Raw genomic sequence first — 25,775 nt, forward strand, 5'->3', positions numbered from 1 at the left:
GCCATGCCGAGCCGCGGTCTCCCCTCCCTACCTGCGTCTGCGCGAGGGCAGGGAGGGAGCGGCATCAGCATGGTGCTCGGATCCAGGTCCGGCAATGCGTGAGCCGTTGGGGTGCTGGAAGTGTGCTGCAACACCCTCCTTCCCTTCTTTCTCTCTGGCCCACTCTTACCAAATCTATGCCATACCTGCTACAGTGTCTGTACTTCCAGAAAGGTCCTTTTGCTCTGTCCTGTCCAGCCACAGCAGCTGATGGCTGTGGGAGCCAGAGCCGCCTGCCTTTGCTCCTTTGGCACGTCAAAGTTGTGCAGAAGCAGCCAAAGCATGTAACGGGATGTGGATGGGTGCCTTGCTGGCAGCTGATTTAGTGCCCCAAAATGTTTGCTACCATTACTAGAGAGAAAACCAAATGTCCCAAGAGTGATGCGAGTTTGGGCAGTTAATGCCTCTGAGGTATACAGCTGCCATGTTGCTTCCTGCAGGACAGCTCTCCTCCTTGGGAAATGCAGCAAGTGCTGACCCACAGGATCCCAGACTTCCCCAGCATGAAAAGTCCTGCCTGCCGTTAGACAGCAGTAAAGCAGAGAGCAGCTTTGTCCAAGGGCAGTGGAGGGTCCAGGACTGAGAAGAACAACAGGTAGACAAATACCTTGTAGAGAAAGGTAGTGTAACCCCTGGTGAAATTGCCTCCCCATACCCAGTATGGGGCAGTTTGCATTTATCCTACACGGGACAATTTCACCAGATAATTGGTGACCGAATAATTGGGAACAGAAAAGTATGTCTGTTCTTGCACTTAAAAATTGTTACACGACAACTGCGAGATTCCGGAGTACTCGGAGGTACGTGTTATAACGCTGCCTGCCACAGGTGTTGCCCTTTTAAGTAAAAGTTAGCACTTTTCCTCATAATATTTGATGTTAAATGAATTTCTGTTTTCTCTTTCAACAGCTTATCTAGATGTTTGATAGCTGTCTAATTCTGAAGTGCTAATTCTGGGTGCAGTTTTGTTAGGGGGAGCCCAGGGTTTCTTCCTTCCTCTTCACCTGCAGCCATGCACACCCTCAGCTGGGATATAGCAGTTGACATATGAGCATGAATCAGGCTGAGAATGGTTGTGACTCATTCAAGCCTGCCTCAGATCTTGGCTGAAGAAGCTGTGATGGCCGATAGAGCCGAGGAAAAATAAAGCTGGTGAAGGATCCCTGAATCATGTGCAGGAACTGTAGGTGGTGACAGAAGGCCGGCTGGGCAAGGGGAGTGCTCTGACATTTGAATGAACAAAGTTGGCTTTTTCTTTGCTCTCAGTGTGCTTATTGACACAAGAGATAGGGACTCTGTAGGGGGACTGTGGTTGCCTTCCCCGTAGTCATCGGAAAGTCAGGCTGCGCCCCAGCCTTTGGACCAGGGCCCCGAGGAGGGAGCAGCATGCCTAGGGATGGGAGAACAACACAGTTGCTGCTCCTCTGCAAAGCACTTCTGCTGCCTGGTGCCAGCCACGCTCCCTGCTCGTGCTGTGCAGGAGGTAACGTCAAGCCGGGTCCTTCCGTGGGTGCCGGGGTCCTCTCCCCTGGTCAGTAGGTGTGGAGCAGGAGCTGCGGCCGTGTTGCTTCCCCTGCAATGCCGGGGGGTATGGCAGGGGCACGGCAAAGTAGTGTGCAGGGATGCGGCAGGGTCCTGCCTCCCTGGGCCCTGCGCAGGGCGCTTTGTGTTGTCCCTGTGTGGGGCAAGTTCACCGAAACATTTAACAGGCAAGGGCTTGCAGAGCCTGCTCTACTTATCGCTTTATTTTGTGGCTCGCAAGTACAAAGAGCATCTATGAACAGGAGTGAGGCTGAGGCATCATTTCCAAAGGGAGCTCTGTGCTTTAGATTGTATCTTTTTCTTAATTTGTTCTCCCAGGCTAAACTTATTTCTGTGTTGATGTTTGATATCTGCTGTCTTTGTGATTTATTCTTGGAATCTAAGGCATGAGCTGGCCAGATAAGAAGCACAGTAACCATTTAGGATGATACAATCAACAATTATTTTTAATTAATGCTGCCAGTATTTTGATAAAAAAAAAGAAACAAAAGAAGTCCCATTACACAGGTTAAAGAAAAAATTTTAAGAGAGGGAGTATGTTATTTATACCTTGTCACCAGGCATGTTAACTATAGAACGTGCTGGAAACTCTGGAATAAAATGACATCTTATTTGAATCTTTGTATCTGTTCTTTGGCTGGGATTACTCCTGATGTGAAAGTGGTTCTCATGTATAATACGCTTTGTCTGTGCACCCACACTGTGTCTGTGTTTGGCAGTGGTTGAAATGGGACTCAAAGTGGTGGGATGAACCTGCTGAAGGCCCAGGGTGGTGGTCTCTGTCCTGTTGCACAAGGGCAAGTTTCTGCGTTTGCAGTAGCTGATGGGGCGACAGGCAGCCCTGCTTGAGAGTGCTATGGTAGCAATGCTAAAAGAAAAAAAGGCTCCCAAAGTATGAGGGTGCTGTTGAACCTTTCAGCAGAGGAGTCAATGGGAAGTGAAAGACTGGTGGGGAGAGGGGAATTTGGGCGTTCGTTCTCTCTTGCTGCTGACCAGCTGGTCTGGCCTCTCTGAACCAAGGCCCTGTTCTAGGGCTCTCGTCCCATGTATCGCACTGCAGCATAAGGGTGCGAAGACCCCCATCTTTTCCTCCCTTGCCTCAGGGTCTGGGGCCTCTGACCCTGGCACCGTCCCTTCCAGCACACTCTTCTCTCCGGAGATCACTGAACTAGTGGCAGGCCCTGCACCTTGTGTCACATGGTAGCGGAGCAAGCGGAGCTGTCCCCGGCTGGGGTAGAGCTGCAGGAGCAGAGCTGCCTTCAGCCCCGCTCCCTCCTTGCTGCAGCAGCTCCTGCCCCGGCAGGGCTGGCTGGGCAGGGCCAAGGTGACGGGGCAGGGAGCAAACAGTCACAATATCAGCAGTTAAAAATCACGATCGTGTTTGGTGTTGCAGCCATTCAGGATCTCAAGACAAGAATGGAATTAGTACGTTGTCTTTTACTAAACTGTATGCTGGTTTGCATATTGGTGTGTACTGAGCGCTGCGCAGGGGGTAATATGTGCGTGTTATTTACAGGCCCAGTGTCTACAGCCTTTGTGATAATATGGCTCAGAACAGCACAGTAGGGCTGGTTTTGACTGCCGTTGGTCGTTTTGAATCATGTTCTTGTTCAGTCTTGCCAGAAATGTGTGGCATGTTGGGTGTCCGCAGAGTTGTGGCTAACTTTGTGTGGAAATACAAACACCCTGTACAGATATCACATGTGAATCTAAAGAGCTATGCCAGGATCTCTCATGAGCAGCCTAGCTCAGATTTCCTCACCTCACCAAACGAAATAATTACACCAGGAGATTAAGAAACGAAGGGCTGCTAAGAAGTTGTGACTTAGTATTTTTAGTAACCCTAATTCACACTGGTAGCCCCAAGGTGTCAGGACCTGTTATACGAAGCACGGTGTAATTATATAGTGAGAAAACTTCCACCCTAAGCACCAATGGAAATGGAAGCGCATGGAAAAGTGACTTGTCTTTGGACCCACAGGAGTCATGTGGCAAGGCTGAGAGGAGAACCAGGGACTGCAGTACCAGAGTACTGCGTGGTCCACCAGAACATGGCTTTGCCTTGAACTGCTTTTGCAGAACTACTTGTTTCTTGTATTGAAAAGCTCATGTTCACTGTGAGAGGGTTGTGCAGGGAGTCAGGCAGACTAAACTGAGATCCTGTGAGGGATGGGAAATGTGTCGATACCTTTGTATTTAGTCTAGGGAAGCCATGTTCTGCAGGAGAAATGGAAGATGCTTGTAGCCAGTGGGTTGGTTTGCAGTGTGACTGGAAGCAAGAAGGAGGCTCTGGTTTGAGGCTTTAGCTTTCTTCAGGCTCTCTTCCTCCAAATGCCAAGTTGAGCTTGAGACAAATGAAGAAACTGGAAATACTCAAAAGCACAAGTACTTGAGGGTCTCAGAAGATCCAGGGAAACTGCTGCTTCTTGAATGAATCTTCTTGAGCTAGCATGGGACATTTACAATATAAAAGGCTTGGATTTTTTGTTTTTAAAAGCATTTCCTTAGCATAGGTCTAACAGGGAGAATATAATTAGCTTGAGGGACCTCCAGTAGAACAGCAAAAGAAATTACTCATTTTTATTTCAAGAGACACTAAGCAAAAACAGACTAGGCATCCTCCTTTGCCTGACAGTGAGGCAGTATCAAGGTTTTTGTGTTCTTTTCTTTAGCGGCTGCTGATACTCAGATTTTCCTGTGCCACATTTTCAAAGAAAATGACAGTGATCCTTAGTTTAGTGAAGAAAAGATCTCAAACTGTGTGTGCACTAGGAGAGAGATCATTGAAAAGAAAAAAAAAAAGCTTCTTATCTAAGTTTTGGGTCACCAAAATCCTGCAGGGTTTCTCTCCCAGGAGAAGGTAAAGAAAGGAAGCAGATAATAAATTTTGCACTGTTTTTTGGGGCAGGGAGATGATCTTTGAGAGCCAGGTCCTGGAAATTGCTAAACAATTTCTGTTGGCCCGGCATGTCTGCCAGCACCTACCAATGTTGTGCAGGCTTTGGCACAGGGCTGTTAATCAAAGGGAGATGTTTTCATAGGAGATAGGAGCAATAAAAATATTTTAGATGTTCTGTACAGTATCTTCCATTAAAATTAATCATGCACACACATGAAAAAGAAAGACGAGCGCTGTGTTTCTGGCTTGCTGCCCACTGCGAGCCCAAAGAGATGCTGACCTTTTGGTGATTCAGAGTGGCTTGCTAGCAACACAGTTTGTATCTACTTTAAAATGTTTTCTTTAACCTTATTTGTAAAACAAATGTAGATTAATTTGCCTTCAAGCTACAACTGATTCTGTAACTTGCTGTATCTTTGCAGGGAAGGGAATAGCAACAGTCATGAGACAGCTGAGAGCACTGGGAACTTCACTGATTTTAGCGAGCATTTATGTTCACTAAATCCCCACTTTGGATCAGTTGCAGCTGAGCTGCTTCTGTTGTGTTGTCCTAAGATCTCCTGCTGCAAAGGGCAGGAATTAGATGGGGAAGTTGGCACGGCCTGTTCTGCAGGTGCACAACCAAAGAGGACCACCGCTACCCACATGTCCAAAGCAGGAATGGTGAAAGAGAAAGCAAAAGGCAGATGGGAAGGCAAAATCTCAAAATTAAGTTATGGGAGACAGAGTAGAATCAGGAACTTTCCTGCAAAGAGGGGAAAGGGTGGGAAATACTGTGAGGTGCAATGTGGGCTGGTGGGGATGGACAAAAGGAAAAGTGGTCCTGCAGCAAGTGGTAAGAGGAGACTGAGGAAAGTTTGTAGCAGAAGTGGCAAAGTTCACAGTCAGGTCAACAAAATTTTCTAAAGAAAATAGTTTCTATTTGGGTGGCTGCAAAACAGTACTGTGAAAAAGATGCAACAGGAATCACTCTGACATGTAAGAACAACCAAACAGAAGCATCCTGGGCCATTACCAGTCCAAGGTTGTACAGTTAAAATTAGGGCACCAGAAAAAGTAAAAACTGCATTAACCAGGTATGCTTCATGTTCTGCAGTAAATGTAGTCTTCAAAACTGTTGGTGAGCTAGAGAGGAGAGTTAGTCTCACAGTATTTTTTCCACAGCCAAACTGGAGCTAGAAATTAGAAACCTTGTAGATCTGTGCGAGTCTCAGGACAAAGACTTGTTCAAACCCAGGCCTCACTCTTTTTCCAGTCTTTCAAACCAAGGAAAATAGGAGACAAGTATCTGTCTGATTTCCAAGTGCTGTTCTGGTGCCAGTCTACAAAACCTTGTTCCAAATCAGCTAGGAATTACGTATTCACTGCCTCCTTTCGATGCAGCCAGAGCTATTCCGTGATACAATCTTGGGCCTATACTGACAGCGGCTCCCAGAAGAGAAGGGCTGGAGAAGGGCTCCAGAATAGCTACAAGGTGGTTTAAAACACAAGACTCTCTGAGAGATGTGAGCTGTATGAGGTCACTGAGACTGTGGAGCTTGGATCTACCTTAATCTGGAGCTGACAGGTGCCATGCAACTGGGATAGGTATGAGAAGTAGGTTAGCCAAAAGTCGAAGATACTTAAACCACTTTTAAGCCTTAGCTTTTTAAGCTGTTTAAGCCACTTTAAGGCTTTAGATGGGTTTAAAATGCTTAAAACACTTTAAGGCCTTAGAGGAGTTTAAGCTGTTTAAGCTGATTTAGAGCTTTAGAATAACTTAAGTTCTCTAGCTTTGTGAGCTTGAGAGGTTTTTAGGACCTTTGAGCTCTTAATTGTCCAGGCCTTTCTGAGCATTTTGAGTGAGGATGTGGCACATCTCCCCTTGTGTAGCCTGCACTCAAGGACTCCTTATCCCTGTATGCATCACACAAGATGCCTGGACAGCCTCCTTTCCCTGGATGCACTTTCTTTCCCTCCCACCCCTGCAAATTTTTTGGGGGAGCAGGGAAAAGCAGGCATTTCCAGATGTGTGACAGTGCAGCCAGGGCTGGACTTCCAGGTGTTAGGGACGAATAGCTACGCCAGGTGGGACCTTCCTCCATGCCCTTGCCGAATGCTGTGTGTCCAGGACATGCAGTGTATGGGATCTGACAGGGCTGTGTGGAAGTGCTGCACTTACCTTTGCGGGAGAAGTCCTTGCCAAGAAGATGACAGCCCTGCCCCAAGGGTGTTCTTACGTCCTTGTAATTACTGTGTTAGCAATCGCTAATTTTCCAGCTGAGCAAGTGTTGCTGTTCCTCAGGGAACATGCCTGTCCATGTCAAGTTTACATGTTCAGGGCTCACCATTTGCAAGAGGTATTTGTGGGCAATATGGATAGTCAAAATAGAAAATAATAAATTTGTTTTGTATTTTTTACTTCCTTCATATCATAAAAACAATTCTGCAGGACCAGCAAATAACTCTTCTAGCTGTCACTTGGGGTAACTGCTTAGGAAAGTGTGTAAAGGTGGCTTGGTTCTTTCCCTTGTGTGTCTTTCCAGCAATTAGTGTTTAAGATGCATGATGGGCCTAGCAGTTGTATCCAGATATGGTGTGTTTAAATGGCCTTGAAGGATATACAGTTGTCCAATCTGTTTTTGAACCCATCTACATGTTTGGCTCCATGGCATCCTGTGGCACAGCTTAATTACGCACCACAGGAGAAAGTACTGTTTTTGCGTTAGACTTGGTGCCTGGGGATTTCACTGGGTGCCCATGGCCTTCCATTATGAGAACCAGTGAACAGCCAGTGGCGGTTGTGATTTTATAGGCCCTCATCTTGTGGTCACCCTCCAACTAACCTTCTCTATTCCAGTTTCAAAGTCTGCTCAGCCTGTACTGGCCTGGAAGCTGTTCCATACTTTTGATTCGTGTTGCTCTTCTTTGTGCCTTTTCTAGTTCTTCTCTTCCCTCTTTCTTTCCAAGTCATTCCTGACATTCTGACTTTTTGACCCTGATGAGCACCAAGCTGACATTTTCCTAAATCTCTCTGCATTCCTGGGGAGAGCAGCTCATTTAGAGCCAGTTGTTTTTAGATACTGTGTTGTGTTACACTTATCACTATGGAGTTTCGTTTGCCATTTTGTCACCATGTCAATCAGCATTGTATCTTCTTGTTTGAAAATATATTTCAGTTATATCAGAATGTAAGGCTTTGAGCTGATAAGACAGACAAACAGGAGAATGTAAACTTAAATAAATATCCCCTGGAAACTTGTATGAAAGGTTAAAATGGAAGCTATTTTACAACTTTACTTACTGTAATCACTACCAGCAACTGCTGTAATTAGTGAATAGTTAACTATGTGATACAAAGATAAACTTTTGCAGAATAATATCAAGTATGAGAAGTTGCTCAGCTGCTATTTTTTCCTCATCCCAAAGCTTAAGGATGTTAGTTCTCAAATTAGCAGACTCTTTTGACATACAGGTCATGGGAGGGTGATGTTTGGGGTACTAAGGGCATCGACAGGATCTAGATGCAGAAGCTTGAGTAGTCGTCCTCCTTAGCTGCAGGTAACTATCGCCACACTGTCATAAGAGCTCTCCTAGCTTATCTCAGCACGAAGTAACATGGCTTAAAACAATTTTAGAAGATTTGTTTTGCATTGAAATAGTCAGCTGCCGTATCCTAGGTGAGGAACTGGGAACTGCTTGCATCACTCTGGACTTTGAAAAATCAAATTTATCTGGACCCAAATGTCCATGCACATGGTATGCACTCTCATGGTTTACTCTTCATATGCAGGTGGAAGTAGCATATCGCACAGCTCTGCCGCCTCTGCTTTTTACAAGAGTCCTTCTATAGCACTTGATAAAGAGTGTGGCTTCAAAGCGTCTCCTTGCTTGGGGCAGGGAGACCCTCCCTTTCCCATCTGTTTAAACCACTTCTGAGGGGGAATCAGGACTCAGATAATGTAAGTGGAAGGCAATAATATGATAAATGCCAGTCAGCATGGTTTTGTGGGAAATAGCTCTTACCAAATGAATCTGATGACAAATTTTAAATGTTTGGTCAATGGAGGCAACTATGCCAGATGTAATGTACTTTTGTGAGGAGCTTTACTACAGGCATATATTAAAAAACCAGCACTATATGATATCAGGAAAGCATGCTTAACTGGCTTAAGATCTTGGCTGACTGACATCCCAGGATATTTACAAGGAGAATCACTGTCAAATGAAAATATTTTGAATGGAGATCTGCAGTGTTTGGTAAATGCCTGAGAGGCTTCCACTATCCATAATCTATGCTCTAAAATCCGTGGTGATAAAATATGCCACTGGCACAGCAGGCAAAAGGGCAACTAATGATGAGGGCATGGATTGATTTGGGTCATGGTGTGCAGGTCTGAACTTCTGAAGCGAAGGAGGCAGCCCACCATCCAGACGAGGGCGCGTGTGTCTTTGGTACAGTGCTGTGGCAAGGAGGGCTTGCGTTACCCTGAACATGCAGATGAAGCAGCAGCAAGGAGCAATTAAGCCTCGGCTATGGTGGTGGGGCTGTGACAGTGGTTCTGGCATGCAGACGACAAGCCTTAGCTGGCCCACAACTCCTCTCCGGCAGCGGAGGGAGACAGGAGCCCCGAGGGGGCTTGGCTTGCGCAGCGTGCTAAGACAGATGCCTACGATGAACCCTTCCCCGGGAGCTTGTCTCTCCTCACAAAGGAGAGAGTCTCCATAAAGACAATCAAGATAATGAGTTTAGACTACATGCAGGCTGTTCAGATGACTGAAGCCCTATGAGATACTTTTTATCTCTGTCATCCATTATTAAACAATGAAGCTAAAAGTTTGGGGAGAAAGAAAGAGCGAGCTGTCAGGGTGATTTGAGAACTATCTCATGGGGTTCAGTTCAAGGCATGGGTTAGCTGGCTTCTGCCCATATTCTGACAAAATAAACATGTTGTATTTTAATGAAACACTACTTTGGGGCAAGATCAGAAGTAACATTTTTCTTTAACTCTTCTACTGCCCTTTGCATTAGAAAAGACCAAAGAGAAGCTCTGGAAGAAAACTGGCAGGAGAAGGAACTGGAGCTCTGGTGGGGCTTCCTGCAGGATTTCAGTGCAGGACATGCTGGCCCCGCTGGCTTTCGGGCTGTAGCCCGCAGGCTCTGAGCTGGCACAGGGAGTGCGCCGATACTAATGAACGCAGGCTTTTCAGAAGCCGTTTTAATTTGCCAGGAAGTACTTGAGTTCAGCTATTCTTCATTGAAAGTATCTATTTTAGAGTCACAGAGTAGAAAAGTAGATTCCATTTTATTTGCACTTTATCCCTGAACTGTTCGGTTCCCAGTATCATCTGATGCACCTGGGTTAATTTTTAGTTCTCACTGATAAAGTGTGCTTAGCATTCGCAAGAGAAAGCTATTCAAATTTTATTCAAGTAGAACTGAGCAGCTGAAAGAAAAATATTTCCTGAAGCAGTCTTCCTCCCTCCTTCTGTAAGTTGTCTAGATCTTTTATCTCTGTTAATGTTGCCTGGAGCTCCTGTCAGAACAAGAGCAGGACAGAGGAGGTAATTACGTCAAAGTGTCCAGCCTCAGACGAGCGGGGACGGGGTTGTTAGCATGCAAACAAGCGTGCAGCTCAGGACCTCGGCAAGCCAGATCTGTCTGCCTATGCGTAATGGACTGAATTTGGGGCAGCTATTTGCGACAGGCCCTGGCTGTTTCTCCCCTCTGGCAGTATTTGTTCAGCCTGTGCAGGGCAGTGCTTGGGGCAGTAAAGCCACGGCTCCCCCATCCATCCATCCGTCCCCTCTCTGGCCCCTCTGCGATGCCTGAGCAATCTTCATAAGCACTTCTTCCCTGGCTCCTTCCCTTCACATCTGCCTTGTCCGCACGTGAGCAGGAAGGTTGTAGCTGCACAGGCAGTAAGGAAAGCAGCTATAGATGCATAAAAATGCTAATACAGTATTAGAGCAACTGCTGTAGTCAAAATTGAGTTTCAGAGAGAGTCAATATTAATACTGCATCTGGGTTGCAGACAGCAATGCCTACAAACTTAAATCTTGCTATGAACAAAGAGAAGCATTTAACTTTTGTTTGTTTTCAGTGCTGAAGCAGCAGGAGCAGCTGTAGGGGTGGCTGGGTTTGCATCTTCTGTTTTCTCATGTTCCCCTTCCAAAGACTGGCTTAGGCAGGAGACTACGGCTCTTCAAGAACATGTATCAAGTTGTCCATGATGTTACAAAACCAGAACATAAATGTTATTTCCTATGGAAATTAATGGTTGTTTTCAAAGCTTGCTTTAATTATAAAGATCAAAAATTGTGGATAACATGAGCCATTTTGAGCCTAGGAGATGCCATAGTTGGAAATGATGAGTATTCCCTTTAATGTGTGCTTCTCTGGAAGATCAGCAGCTCTCCCAGTACAGCTGGCTGACTGTGCAGTGCTCTAACACATTGTACAGAAAACCTTTTTTCTCCTGGTGTGCTTTTTTCCCTTCCTGGGGTAGGAAGGGAGAGCCCTAGCCCTTTTTTTCCCCGGTGAGAGTGAGCTCCTCAGGGAGGAAGCTGTGGCGAGCTCTGCCGCAGCTGGAAGCACTCTGCAGTGCCGTGCCGTCACGTAGCCCGTTTGGTGCCGTGGAAGGGTCAGCGCTGTCAAACCTGAGCCGTGACTCACGGCCGCCCTTCACTCTGGGAGAGGGACTGTTAAACTGAGTATGTCTGGTATTTCTATATGAGTCCAGGAATTGAACTGGACACATTTGAAAAAAATAAGGTAAGGTGCAGACTGAGGGACTTAACAGAAAATTGGGCAGGGAATATTCTGGTTATTAAATACCTTTCAGTGTTTCGCTGTCTCCCCCTCTCACCCTCACCACATGACCTTGGTTGGATTCAGGCAGCGCAGGGAGACGGAGCAGAGCAGAGCCTGTCAGCCTGCAGTCGTGGAGGTATCAAATACTGCTGTACTCAAGTCAGTGAGACAGTTCAAAGCAAAAATAAAGTATTTTTTCCTCTTTATTTCTTGCTTTAATCCCTCTTGTTGATCCTTCCTTCCTACAAACATGGTGTTCAGTGTTGGTTAAACATATCTTGGCCTGTATTTCAGGTGTCTTTTCAGTCAGTCCTTTGAGAACCATCTGGGGCGGTGGCTTGTCTGCTTGCCTGTGGGTATTTGGCCAGTCTGCTGATAGGTCAGCCATGACTTTCTGCATTTGGCAACTTATATGGATATAACTTATATGGCTGTTTCTTGAATATACAAACTTCAAGATGCTAATGTTAGTGCATTAAAATAACAGCTGTGGTTTCACTAGTTAGTCACACAGTTTTCATTAACTCTGGTGAGAAGCATGTGGCTTTGTCCCCTTGTGAGCTGGATGTATCAGCCCCCAAATGCTGCTAATACTAGGTTGGGCTTGGGCTCTTGGCTTCTTGTCAAGATGTTGAGATCTGACAGCTTGGTACTGTAAGGTGTTAATGACTTCATGTTGTCCGTGCTCTGCACGTGTGATCATCAGACTGCTCCAGAGGAATGTGTTCAGCTCTGTCTGGTCACTGTCCTGGCACATACAGCAGCTGCCACATCATGCTTAGAGCACTGATTCAGCATGGCATACTTAAGTACTCAGCAAAGGTATTTTATCTCAAAAAGTGCCATATTCTTTATGTGCTGGTCATAATTGTATGTTGAGAAGCCCTCTGAATGCCTCTCTCTCCAAAAATACATTAATTGGTGTATGCCAGTTTCTTGAACAAAAGCCAGCTCATCACCCCAGGGATACTTAACCCAGTTCAGCGTGGTTTAGCAGCTGCTCCTGGGCAACCTGGCTGTCGGCTTCCTGCACCGTGGGGCGACTCTCCCCCCGTCTGCCAAGACCAGCACTAGCCAGCTCTGCTCCGCGGAGGTGGCTGGACATGGTAGCTCCAACCACCCCATCACCCCGTTGCTGCTTCTCGCCTCTTCCTGCACAAGGGAGGAGTTGGGCTCAGCTCAGTCTGCATGGTCAGTACTCACTGACCCTGAACAGCTGAGCCAAAGGGGTGTGTTGTGCACAGGCAGGTTGCTTAATGAAAAAGCAGAGCTTTTTTCTGAGAGCAGCTGATATCCTCCACCAACAACAGCTCAGCTGTTGTCACCTGTAACTGAAGTCTGGTTTTCTGAGACTAACAGAACTACTGCTCTACTTTCCATGTGATCAAAGCCTGTCCTTGCTGGAGTAGTTTATACTAGTGAGACACCATTTAAGACTCGCATTATTTTCCTGTCGTGCTGCTGGCTGTATGATGGCATGTCCCAGAAGTTCTCTGTCACCTTAGCGACTGTTTGCCTTTGTGAAGAGTAGAAACTTGCAGCAAGGAAGCACCCACGTGCTGCGGTGGTGCAGCAGAGGGGCACTGAAAGAAGGCAGAGCAGGGAGCACCAGCATGCTGGCCCTGTAGATAAGTGGGAACCGCTCATCTCCTCTTCTTCCCAGTCATCCTGATGGCTTTTTTTGTCGAAACAGATACACTGCATTAAGCTATGTCTCTTTCAGTTGAAGGGTATTTGCTATCCATTTGCTGTCCAAAGACAGACTATTAGAATTTTTTTTTCAAATGCCTCTGCTTAATTTTATGTTTTACTGTATGCATGATTATCCTGACTTTCTTTTACAACATGCATATTGTTTTGGGGGGTGAGAACTAAGCCAGAGCAGTGCTGTGTCCAATCCTGGGCTCCCCGCTACAAGACAGACACATGATTACTGGAGCAAGTCCAGCAAAGGGCCACAAAGATGATTAAGAGACTGGAGCGGCTCTCATACAAGCAGAGGCTGAGAGAGCTGGGACAGTTTAGCCTCGAGAAGAGAAGGCTTGGGGGGAGCTTATCAATGTGTATAAATATCTGATGGGAGGGTGTAAAGAAGATAAAGCCAGACTCTCCTCGATGCCTGGTGACAGAATGAGAAGCAATGGGCACAAACTGAAACACAGGAAAATCCATTTGAACATAAGAAAACACTTCTTCACTGTGAGGGTGGTTGAACAGGTTGCTCAGAGAGGTTGTGGAGTCTCTGACCTTGGAGATGTTCAAAACCCGACTGGACACTGTCCTGGGTAAGCTGCTGTAGGTGACCCTGCTCGAGCAGGGGGGGTTGGACCAAATGATCTCCAGAGGGGCCTTCCAACCCCAGTGATTGTATGAGTCAGTAAATGACTGTGTGACAACAAGCAAACTGAAGCGCCCAGAATGGATGATAAGTGGATTATGGCTGTGGTGATACTGCCACAACGATGCAGGTTATTACCAAGGATGGTGTGTTTTGTACAGGTTTTCTCTTCCTCCCTAATGCCTCACAGACTACACTTACATCATCTTCCCAGAATCTATCATTGCACCATTTTGCTAGAGAAAAGAGGAATTCACAGCCACTCATTAGCTTATAGCAGCTTGGCTAGGGCTACTCCAGATGTCCTTTCAGCAGGACTACAAGATACTCTCTGCCCTCTCAGGGAGGAAAGACCTGAAATGCTAGGTGTTCAGACAGCTAGCCGCAGTTGTGCTCAGGCTCCGCAGAGTCAGCGTGTGTCCTCGCTAGTGGCTGAAAGTCAGAGGAGACTCTGACATGATAAACCTGTGGGCATCAGGCAGTCCTGCGGTAGTGACCAGCAGGGCCAGGTTACAAATAAAATACTCCACTGCAACAACAGTTCTTAAGTGTTACTTAACCAGAAGGTGGCTAAGTTGTGAACAGTTGAGGATGGCACTCTGCATGTATGGATGCAATCATCACTGTGTTAAAGAGCCCACACACAGTCTCTAGGCTTTTTTTTTTTTTTAATTGCCAGGGCTCCTTTTTTCCTTAGAGTAGGCCATCTTTGATATATATTGTAAATAACAATTGGCCCTTAGCATAATTACTTAAACACTCCAGGAGATTTATTTTAAGCAGCTTAAGTGCTAAGTTTAACCACCTTAAAGACTTAAAACTCCATCCATCCTAGACCAGGTCCGAAGCCTCAGAATACTTTCTGCTCTGAAGTATGTCTCTAGAAACACTGAAATTCATGGTTGGCTTTCAAAGCTTTCCAAAGCCAGGCTCCGTAAGAGCAGCCTCCACCAACAACGCACCACTGAGCCTAGTTTGCTGGCTAAGGCAAAGTCACCAGTAAGAGTTTCCGTGGCCTCAAAGTTACCTTTTTATTGTATAAATGTATTGTGCCCAAGTGATGCTGAAGAAATGCTACTGAGAGCTAGGTTGGTCAAAGCAATCGCTAGACTAGCACCAGCTCCTTTTCTCTTTGCTTGCAAGGAGTAAGCAGTGGGCAACTCGTTTGGCTCAGCTGAGATGATGCCAATGCTGCTGACAGCATGGCTCCCAGGATGGGTTGCTGACAGTTTGACTTGCTCTGTCCACAGCTCATCAGTGATGGCAGCGTGGTATATGCAGAAGCCCTTTGGGACCACGTCACGATGGATGACCAGGAGCTGGGATTCAAGGCCGGCGATGTCATTGAAGTAATGGATGCTACCAACAAGGAGTGGTGGTGGGGGAGGATTCTGGACAGCGAAGGCTGGTTTCCAGCCAGCTTTGTACGGGTAAGACCTCAGTGTTTCTTCACACCTCTCTACTAGCAGCAGATGTTTTGTTTTGTTTTGTTTTTCCCCCCACCCAAGGTTTTGTATTATGTAATGACTGCTCAGTACTTTTACACCTAGAGGTAGCTGGTTCAGCACGTGTTTGTTAGCATTCCTAAACACATGGCTACTGTACACCGAGCCCTCTGTGCTGAGCTGCCATGTGTGTGGGCAGTTCTCCCCACCAGTAAATCATGGCAAGTGCAGCCCAGTTCCAGACTCTGGAGCTAAAATGAGCTGCACGGACTGAGGAACTGCTGTGCCTGTTTGGCTGCTCTCTAGTTTGCAGCAGAGCCCTGGGCTCCTGCTTATCCATGTGTATATTGGCTAGTTTGCATCCAGGTAAACTGCCTCCCCTTCAGGAGTGAGCAACTATTACTCTCCCAGAGGAACCCCAGACACAGCTGGCAGAGGTCCTCACTCTAGGGTCCACTTCCAACAGTATGGATGAGCACGGCACCAAATTTAGCTTTATCCATCTGGTACTAGCTCCAATGGTATGCCATGTCCCAAAGTATGCAACCACCTGCCCCCTGCACATGCCCTCCCCTAGTCCTGGAGATTTAAAAGCGTAAGGCTGGTGGGCTACAACAGAGCACTTCATTTCAGGCACTTGAAAATGGAGGGGAAAACCACAAGAAAGCAACGGTATCTTGGAGGTCATGTGGGACACCTGCTCCAGTAGGGACAAGAAACACCTGATTTTGATCTGTTTTGGGGCCAAAGTTCTCTCCTGGTGTTGGCTACAGTCCCATGCAGAAATAGCTTGTGATGACCAGACAGGCCAAAGGCGTACACTGCAGAGGTCAGATTCGTTTCTGACAGAGCAGTCTAAAACGCATCTGAATTCTCTGTGCAAGCCTTGGGTAAAGCAAGAGTCTGGGTGACTGCTGTGCATTACCTTTCTTTCTGTGAGGAGAAAGGCTTTTTTCCTTTCTTTGGGCTGTAACTGTTGGTGTGGATGCCTGACTCTGCTTTCACCACTTAAGGACAGACTCTTCAGTACTGCAGAGGCAATTAGGTGTCTAAGAGCAAAGAGACTGTCAACCCCTTAGCTTCTTATCCAGGTCACCTCAGATCACAAGTGACCCAAAACCAGGTGAAGGATGAAAGGAGGTGATATGGTGGCTGTAGCAAAAGTCCTTAGAGAAGTGGGGCAGACTGCTATAAAAGTTTTGAAATGTTTTGCTATAGCTTGCAGGAGACAGTCTCAGCTCAATAACTGTTCCAAACAGTGGATGCTTTTGCATGTAAGATCACTAGGACTAAACTCTCAGCGCTGGCAGGGGCAGAACTGTTTTTTTTTTCATAGTCAAAACACAGGCCTTTTTTTTCTTTCATTTACTGATATGTTGAACTGTTGTCCTGGTTGGCAAAAGCCTGTGATGAGATAATGTTTCAGAGGAAATAAGACTAGTTAGTGCTAGCCGTTAGGGATGCAGAATAACAGGTTCTTTTAGCAGAGTAATTACAGCACTTATTTAAGTATCTGTGTGAAGATCTCCTGCTAGTTATCACTGGATCTCAAGCTTATTGCTGGGAAGGCCTGTAAGTTTGGGGGCGAGGATAAATCTGCAGGTCTCTTAATTACACAGAATCAGTTTCGGGCAAAGGTCTGAGCTAAAGATCGGCCAATGTTGTTCTGCTAACAGTGAAGGAAAACAAGGATTCCACATCTTCAGGGTTTCACCAGCTGTAAACAGTGAGTAAATGTAATCTACACGTATGTGGACAAGGGGTGTATATCTATATCTATCTATCTATATAATATAAAAAATATATATATAAATATAAAAAGAGGCAAGGAATTCTGCCTAGAGGAAACTATATGAAAAGTTTAAAGTAGCTCTGTGTTATTGTAATAAAATTGCTTATATTTATGCATGCTTGGAAAGTGATACGACAGAACTGACATAATATTTTTCCCACTTCTGTTTTTTTCATTTCTTCTCTGTGCTGAGATTGATGATTCTAGTTGTGTACAAAATATTCCCATAGGCATTCTGAGAGCTCTTTAATATGCTGTTACAATGCTACCACATAAAAGAAAGCTTGTAAGTGAAATGCACTGATAATTGCCCGGCATTAACTAAAGGCGGTTCGGTACTGCTGACAACGTAGACCCTGTAGTGTAGCTTGTCCACCAAACGCTGGCAGTTTTTCCTCTGCTCGTGCTGTGCTGCCATCTCATGGATGCTCTAAAGGAATCACAAGTTACACACACAGCCCTGAGATGTAATGACATTCTTTACCACATTATATGCCCACTGGCAACTGTATTTACTTTTATATTAAAAATAAGTTCTCTTTAAATAATCTTGGGAGAGCAGCTACTGAGATGCCATCTGTTATTTATAATATGATAATAACCATAAAGCAATAAAAAAGCAGCTATTTACTGGTTCCCCTCTTCTGCCCTATGAGCCCCTACACAAACACTCAAGCAAATTTCACTTGATAAACCACTTCCTGTCCTAATTTTGTATATATTTGTCCTAGAAGACTTCATATCATTCCTGTGACTTCTGTCCACAGGAGATGCCTGCTCAAAACCACCCATGTCACATCTTGGGAGCAGTCATCATGCAGCTTGACAATACCCTCCCAAAACTAACTATCTGACCTTAGCTTTCCCCCATGGGAGATATGTCTACAGGTAATATGTATGTAGCATTCCTCTTCGCTCCTTATTCCAGCTCAATCTTTGTCTGCCATTCAGTCATCTCTCCCAAACTTCCTTTCTTTGGGGTGGAAAGTCATGGTTAGCAATACCAATGGTGGACATCCTTGTGTGTTTGGCACAGCTTCGAGTAAACCAGGATGAACCTATGGAAGACTATCCTCTAAAGGTAGAGGGTGGCAAAGAGGACGACTCCAGCAGTGGCACACGACGCTTTGGGATGGGGCAGACCACCAAAGATCAAATGAGAACCAATGTCATCAATGAGATCATAAGCACAGAGAGAGACTACATCAAGCATCTGAAGGACATCTGTGAGGTAACAGAATAAAGGGGGAAGCCAGTGTATCTTTAAAGGAAACAAGAGTATGTCCTGTTTCTGCACATGGAGATAAGGTTCCTAGGATGGTAACTTTTCCCCTCCTCTGAAAACAAGATGGTAATTTCATCAGAATCTGCTCTGCTAAATGATGTTGCATGCTCAGAAAACAGGGGACAAGTCATTACAGCAGTATCCCAAATGCCCCTTTATTTGGAGTACCCAGTTGGGCTCTGATTAAATGGAATTAATTGAATTTCCCAAGCCAGAGAAGAGTAATGTCTAACATTGCTGTCCTCTTTAATATATGATCTGAAGTGACATAATCAGCGATCCCAGCCTTCAGGCAAGTCATATGCTCAGATCAAAACAACTGGGGGATGTTCAGGCAATTAGGTCTTTCATTTCCAAATATGCTGAGTATTCTGACACCTCTTCCAGAAGAGACACGCTGTCATGATGTACAGGGGTAAATGATGGTAATTGATAGAACAGTTTTGCAAGGATACAGTCCTTCACTGAAAAGACACAGAAAAATCGTGCTTCCCAGGGGAGCCAGCTGGGACAAGGCACTGCGCACTTATCAAACAAGCCTTTCCTCCTGCAGTGTCCAGGAACCTCCCCCCGCTCCATGTCCTTTGTGCCCTCCTCCTTCCTTGAGTCAGCCAGGCATTTCCTGATACCAGCATCCACACCAGATCTGCAGCTGGATTTTTCTGTTTAAAACTATCAGTGGATCAGTGCTGGTGTCAGAACACCCAGTAGCCTGCAGGCAGATAAAGATGTTACGAACAGGATAGAGAACAGCTCAGAGACTCCTTCAAGTGTGGGTTATAGTGTAATTTAAGGCAGTGATGTCACTGTGGCTTGATTTCTATTTCTACCATACTGGGTGGTATTAGAGGAAAAAATAACTAAAGCATGCACTTACACAGCAAGGGGTACAGGAACCTGGTGTAAAACTGACTGCAGCCTGTAGGTTTTCTGTTGATATCCAAAGGCCTAAGAGCAAGTGCCCAGTGCGCTTTCCAATCTGCTTCCCTCCTAGGGTTACATTAAGCAGTGCCGCAAAAGAGCTGACATGTTTACAGAAGAACAGCTGAAGACAATCTTTGGGAATATTGAAGATATCTACAGGTGCCAAAAGAAATTTGTTAAAGCACTGGAAAAGAAATTCAATAAAGACCACCCACATTTGAGTGAGGTTGGCTCATGCTTCTTGGAATATGTAAGTGAATTTGACTTACCTAATGGAAAAGGGGTAGCTGATTAGGCCAGAGGGTTTGGAGGGTGTTCTGACAGAATCGAAGCTGTGGGTTAAAAAACCTAACCAATCAAACCAAAAAAAAATCAGTCCCCTCTCCCGCACCCATAAAAAACACACGCACACAAAAAAACAACCAAACACTCTCTAGCTCTTGTGGTTGTAGAGAGAACATTTCCAAAGTGCGTCAGCCTCTGAGCTCTGTATTCCCTGCTGGACAATACTGCTTTAGGGAATTGTGACACCTTCAACTGTAAGCCATATGGGCCAAAGAACCGTCCACTGGGCATCCTGTAAAAGGCAGAACTTTCTATATTATACAGGAAATGGTATTTTATCATATAAGCGGTATATGGGACACTATTTCTCCTTTCATGTCAGCAGGACACTTTCTTGGATGCAGAGGCAGTTGGGCATCCAGAAAGTGGCAGCTGCAGGCACATCAGACCTGCAGTGCAAAGACTGGGCAAATGCTCTGTGTGCCCACGGAGTGACTACACTGCACACACAGTGAACCCCACCAGGCCCACCGTTACCCACTGCACAGTTGCTCTTCAGAAGGACAAGTTCCTTGTCTGGGGCTGCAAACAGTGTTGGGCTCGGGGCCTCCAAAATGGAGCACCCTTAAGCTGGGCCTGAGTTTACTCCTACATTTTTTGCAGGTCTGTATATTCAACTGCTGATTTGTTCTTTTGAAACATTCAGCTGAACATGGGCCAGAATATATGGGAATGTCTTAAGTCTGTCAGATAAGCTGCGCATGCCTTCTAATAAACCCCACCCCACCATAACTCCAGCTTTAAGTGTTCTGGCTTCAGAGTGTCAGGGGGAGGATGCAAATTGCCAAACAGCCAGATGTGATACAGGAGCACGTACAGTAGTTTCAGAGCCAGGCCATCACCCAAAAGAACATGAACACTAAATCGCTTTTGATTTTCCCTTGCAGCAAACAGAGTTTCAGATATACTCTGAATACTGCAACAACCACCCCAATGCCTGCATGGAGCTGTCCCGACTCACCAAAGTTAACAAGTATGTCTACTTCTTTGAAGCCTGCCGCCTGCTGCAGAAGATGATCGACATCTCTCTGGATGGGTTTCTGCTAACTCCTGTGCAGAAAATCTGCAAATATCCATTGCAACTGGCTGAACTGCTCAAATACACCAACCCCCAACACAGGTAGGCCAGTGGGGTGGGGGAGTGTGAGACTGGTCTCATGGAAATGAACTAATGCAGACTCGTACATTGAGGACAGCTTGCCAAGAGTGGTTGACTGAGTTGCCAGTCTTCTGTGTTACCTCCTAGAAACCAGAAATAAAAAGTATTTTTTTATCAAATACATCATTTTCCATTACAGCAGCAGTGGGTTTTCCTGCCTGTTTTACAGACCTGGAGCTGGAAAGTCCCACCTTCTCTAACAAGCGTTTTCTATATTTTAACATCTGTGATACCAGCACAAACAGACATTTGGTGTTAACTGTCTCCTATGTTTGCGGTGCTGAAATCTTTGTCTCTGAAAGCACTGGCTGAATATACCCAAAATGTTCATGTCGCTAAGCCATCGCCCACCAAGGTTCGAGGCAGTCAAGAATTTTTGCCTAGTGCTTCTCCAGGGGGAAATCTTGGCCTACAGCATTCAAGGCACACACAAATGTGTGATGCTTTAGGACCCGATCAAAAGCCTGAAACCTATTGCTCCATTTCAGGGTGAAGCTCAATTGGCTCAATTAACTAAAGCATCTGAAATAATTAGCTACAGAAATAAAATACAAAAAATTTGTATCAGAGGAAAGCATTGGTATTGGTCCATTGTGATTTAAGCTGAATTTTTACCTTCCTAATTTCAGCACTGATATTTCTCAGAACTGTTTTAAGCGTGTCTTACTAAATCTGTAAGCATGTTGTTCTGAAGCTAACCACTTAACAAAAAGCTGCTTAATGCAGTACAATAGCTGTTTTGAAAATTGCACTAGAGACAAGTTGCTGCAGTACAGTTCTTTTCACAGCTACGCTGAGCAACTCTGGGAGAAGTAGCTGGTGGCAACAGATGGTGTGTGGGAGGGATGGGCTGGCTTCTGTCCTATCCTCCCAGATAAACTAACAGCTACTATCTGAAAGCAAGCCACTTAATTCTGAACTTCTACCCCTGTGTGACAGAACCAGTTCCTGCATGAAACAGAGTGGCATTATTAATATATTTTATTATTTTGAGTAAACAAGGCCTGAAGAGCCCTGTAGAACGTAGATTCTTCTAGCAGCTAGTATTTTACATCTCTGTGGCCAAATTTGATTGCTTGCCCCCTTCCCTTTCACAAATTGGGCCTGGACTTGCCACAAGGCCATAATCTGACTACTGCTTTTATGTACCTCACAAACAGCCTGGTTCTCCTGAAAGCTGCCCTCAAAAACATTTACCTCGCAGTCTCAGGGCTACAACTGCATGTGGAACTCATGTTTTCTGCTGTCCAGCCCTAGACCGTGCTCCTTTGGCGTGTAGGTACATACAGTAAGCGCTTGTCTTCTAGTCATGCCTAACAACTCTACTGTACCCTAGGGATTTTAAAGATGTTGAAGCTGCCTTAAATGCCATGAAGAACGTTGCTCGGCTCATCAACGAGAGAAAGCGGCGGCTGGAGAACATTGACAAAATTGCTCAGTGGCAGAGTTCAATAGAAGACTGGGAGGTAAGAGAGACTGGCTTTCCCCATGAATTCAATATATCGTGGTTCCCTTCTCTCACCCACGACAACTTTTGCCTACAGCAATTACTTTATATAGATTACTGTCCCTACCTCAGTTTTGCTGCCCCTCCACATTTGGTTTATTTACTTTAAACAGCCGTGATCTTCTAGTATTATCTAAAAGATCTAGCATAACCCACCAGCTGCCTCTTGCATGTTTCCTGGGATTTTTGTTTCCTTGTAGAATGAAACTGGCATGCAGGCTGCTGCAATTCTATCCGTTTCCTCCTGTCCCCCATTTCATCTGAGTGATTTCAAACTGTCAGGATGGGCAGAACTATCCCTTAGTGCTTAGGGCATGTTATTTTTGCAAAAATGCAGGCTCTGATATAGCTACAATGGAAGCCAAGCTTCCTTGTAGAATCAACATAAAAAATAACAGATAAACAAACAAAACACATTTTTTACATCCTAGACTCAATAAAACCAGACCTCTCCCTCCCCAAGGATGTCAGGCTCAATTCTCAGCTGTCTGCTTGTGTTGCTCCTTTAATGTCAGGGATGGAGCTTAAGGATCAGCTGCCCTGAACATACTCCTTGGAGAAGAGCTTTTTCATTTGATATCCTGTTGTTCCAGCAAAATTCAGTTCATATTCCCTGGGTACCCTGGGTACCTGGGTACCAAGTGTCCCCACTGATGTGACAAGGACTGTCCTGCATCACAGAGGCTCCCTCTCATTCCTAGAGGAGCGATTCACCAGCAGAAGGCCAAACTGAGGCTCTCCTATGAGGCTACATGCTGATTTCTTCTTCTCCCTTGTTCCGGGATGGCACAGACCAACCTCTTCTTTGTGCTGCTCTCAGGGTGAAGATGTCCTAGTCAGAAGCTCAGAACTCATCTATTCTGGGGAATTAACCAAAATCTCCCATCCTCAAGCCAAGAGCCAACAGAGGATGTTCTTCCTCTTCGATCACCAGCTTGTCTGCTGCAAGAAGGTAAGCTGAATAGCCAGGCATAATTTCTGTTTATTACAAGGCTAATGAACTCAAGTCAACTCACATCCCTCAGTTCAGTTTTGTTTGTTCTATACATGTCTATTTCTTTAATATATACTGGTATCATGGGCTTCTGGCTGACAGAGCTTTATGTGCATTTGCTGCAGTGTTCTCCCTGACATTGTGCTGTTCTGCGTGCCCAACCACAGAAATGAGCTACAGGAATTAACTGGTGGCCAAATTCTTATAGCAAGAGAGGAAAGCAGTGCGCTGCCTCTAGGCTTAGTGTATGGGTTTATGTTATGCAAGTCAAGCATCAGCATTGTCAACCACTTCTTTTTAAATACTATTTTTTTTTTCAACTGCACTTTACAGCAGATTAATATGATCATATTTAGAAGGCAATTGCAGCTTTAATGTAAGAGCTGTGGGTCTATATCGTCAATAAGAACATATTAAACACACAGGTAGAAGTCTGTAAGTACAGCCTGTGCTGTGTTTCATACCTACAGTGCAGGTATCCTATTTAACTAGTGAGAGGAATCACAGCTCTTAAAGCTCCTTAGCAGGACAAGAGACAAGTCTCTTCCACAGGAATTTCAGAATTGAACATGCCAGTGTTTGGGTTTTTTGGCATATCTGTGGCATATAGAGCCTGCCCCTCTCTCTCTCTCTCTCTCTCTCTCTCTCTCTCTCTGACTCCAGATAAATTAAGATATGAAACCCTCACTGTTTTATCACTGCTATCAAATGTACTTTTCATTGGCAACAAGAAAAACAAAAGCAAACTAGAATTTTTTAGCTTTCTAATGTGGACTGTAGGATTCAAATTCTGCTTTCTGATACTGGTTTAAGTCTGGTGCAAGATAATAGACCTGAATGAAGATCTAGGAGCGAGTCCAAGACAAACTTTCCTTCATATTGCCGGAGATCTTCAGTGTGGCTGATGGCCAGTAACTGTAGACGGCCACCTATCCTGACCCAGCAGACAAAAATGTGCAAGTCCCCTCACTGCCAACACTATCAAAAAGAAGTTTAAAACTCTGCAATTCCACAGATTCAAATCCTGTATCAATTTTTCTTACAGGACCTTAATGACCACTAAGAAGATTAAAAATGCCATCATATCAAAGAAGAAAAGGAGTGTCTAAGGAAGGGAGAGGACAGGAAACAGCAAAATCAGTATGACTATGTGGTCTCTCTTACAGGATCTTCTGCGCCGGGACATCTTGTATTATAAAAGTCGGATCAACATGGATGATATGGAAATACTGGATGTAGAGGATGGGAAGGACAAGGACTTCAACATCAGTGTGAAAAATGCATTTAAGCTGCACTGCCGAGACACTGAGGAAGTCCACTTATTCTGTGCAAAAAAGCCTGAGCAGAAACAGCGCTGGCTGAAGGCATTTGAGAGTGAAAGGAGACAGGTTCAGCTTGACCAGGAGACTGGTACGGAAAGAACAATGCAGCACTTCTTTTAGATACCAGCCAAAGCGTAGACGTAAAAGGAAAGACAGTGTATACTCCGGGCCATCTCTGGGCTGCACACTTGCATGTTCTGAATGAAGCTTCTCTTTTTACTTCTTGTGCCACTGGTGAAAGAAAAAATCCCCCAAACCACAAACCACAGGGAGCAGCCCCTGCAGTATGGCTTCCGGGAGCTTGATGCGTCTTTAATGAATTCAGGCAGGGCTGACAAAGTAGTCGATACATTACATACAGCTTGAATTATTTTGAAATACAGGGCAAGAGCTCAACTTGGCAGTATCTGTACAAAACAGGTTCAGTCAAGGGTTCTCGCTGCAAGAGAAGGCTTTCATTCTTTTGTCTAAATACTGCTTAATTCGGACACGTGATCAGATGATTTGAACCACGGTGGGTCTGGGCTGGCTGAAGCATGGGGCGGGGGCAGGAAACCTTGTGTGAGAGGTGGGGAGAGCTGTGCCGCAGCAGGCAGCGCAGGCTGGGGGGAGCAGTACGTGCCCCTTCGCAGCTCCAGGAGTCATTCAGGCTTGTGCCTCCCGTCCCTGGCATGTTCCAGCCCACGTGTTTCCCCTGCTGTCCCTGCCCCTGTGCTCCCATGAGGTACAAAACGGTGACCTGCTGCTGACTGACTCTATTTTATCTTCAAGGTTTTTCAATCACAGAGGTGCAGAAAAAGCAGGCAATGCTGAATGCCAGCAAGCAGCACCATACTGGGAAGCCTAAGGGTGAGTCAATCCTGCACGTATCTCGGCTGCTAGACCACAGGGCGGGGGGTGGAAATGGAGTTTTCTGTTCTGCATGACCGGTGGCTGAACTACTCCAGCTTCCCTTCAGGGCTTTGTTGTTTTTCTCTAAGCCTTAATTTGGTGAGCGACTGCTGCTTGCAGTGTTAAGAGCTTCATTCCTGGTTTTCATGGTCAGATAAAAATGAAAAGAGGTAGAGAGGGTAGTGAAACAGATGAGCTACTTCAACTGAAGTAATCATTCCCAGCATGCAGACCTCTAGAAAGTTAAAATAATCTGGTCAAAGATAGAGAGCAGCAAGCATAAACCATCTTATGCTTATCAGCACGCTCCATCAGTGAGACTGAAGGCCATCTACAGATTCATATTCAGGATCTAAGATATACCCAATATGCAATCATTTGAATTTTTAATCTCTCTGCAGTTTTTTAGAATTTTCCAAACCTTAATTTTCCTTATTTAAAATTTTAGTCACTTACTCTTTCTAATAGCTGGCAAACATTCTTTGTCATGCAGACATCTT

General features: G+C 45.3%; 1 protein-coding gene and 2 long non-coding RNA genes across 4 annotated transcripts in view; 1 reads left to right on the plus strand and 2 right to left on the minus strand.

Annotated features, from left to right (window-relative positions):
- ARHGEF4 (Rho guanine nucleotide exchange factor 4) overlaps positions 1-25,775 on the plus strand; it is a 127,336-nt gene that overhangs the window by 99,613 nt on the left and 1,948 nt on the right. The window contains exons 5-12 of one of the 2 annotated variants that reach the window (XM_013942996.2): positions 14,862-15,041; positions 17,885-18,079; positions 19,128-19,307; positions 20,290-20,522; positions 21,898-22,027; positions 22,889-23,020; positions 24,229-24,472; positions 25,156-25,233. In XM_013942996.2, coding sequence (XP_013798450.2) covers positions 14,862-15,041; positions 17,885-18,079; positions 19,128-19,307; positions 20,290-20,522; positions 21,898-22,027; positions 22,889-23,020; positions 24,229-24,472; positions 25,156-25,233 — 1,372 coding nt within the window. Of the gene's footprint in view, positions 1-14,861; positions 15,042-17,884; positions 18,080-19,127; positions 19,308-20,289; positions 20,523-21,897; positions 22,028-22,888; positions 23,021-24,107; positions 24,473-25,155; positions 25,234-25,775 lie in introns of those variants that run through there. The other variant, XM_067301974.1, reaches the window with a different exon arrangement.
- Positions 18,363-19,145, minus strand: LOC136992626 (uncharacterized). The gene is made up of 2 exons (XR_010885048.1): positions 19,011-19,145; positions 18,363-18,845 (listed from the first exon to the last, which is right to left on the minus strand). It is a non-coding gene; the product is annotated as an uncharacterized lncRNA (long non-coding RNA).
- Positions 19,179-20,402, minus strand: LOC136992625 (uncharacterized). Its single transcript, XR_010885047.1, has 3 exons — positions 20,364-20,402; positions 19,327-19,405; positions 19,179-19,210 (listed from the first exon to the last, which is right to left on the minus strand). It is a non-coding gene; the product is annotated as an uncharacterized lncRNA (long non-coding RNA).

This window comes from Apteryx mantelli, chromosome 9 (genome assembly GCF_036417845.1).
Source record: "Apteryx mantelli isolate bAptMan1 chromosome 9, bAptMan1.hap1, whole genome shotgun sequence".
NCBI lineage: Eukaryota > Metazoa > Chordata > Aves > Apterygiformes > Apterygidae > Apteryx > Apteryx mantelli.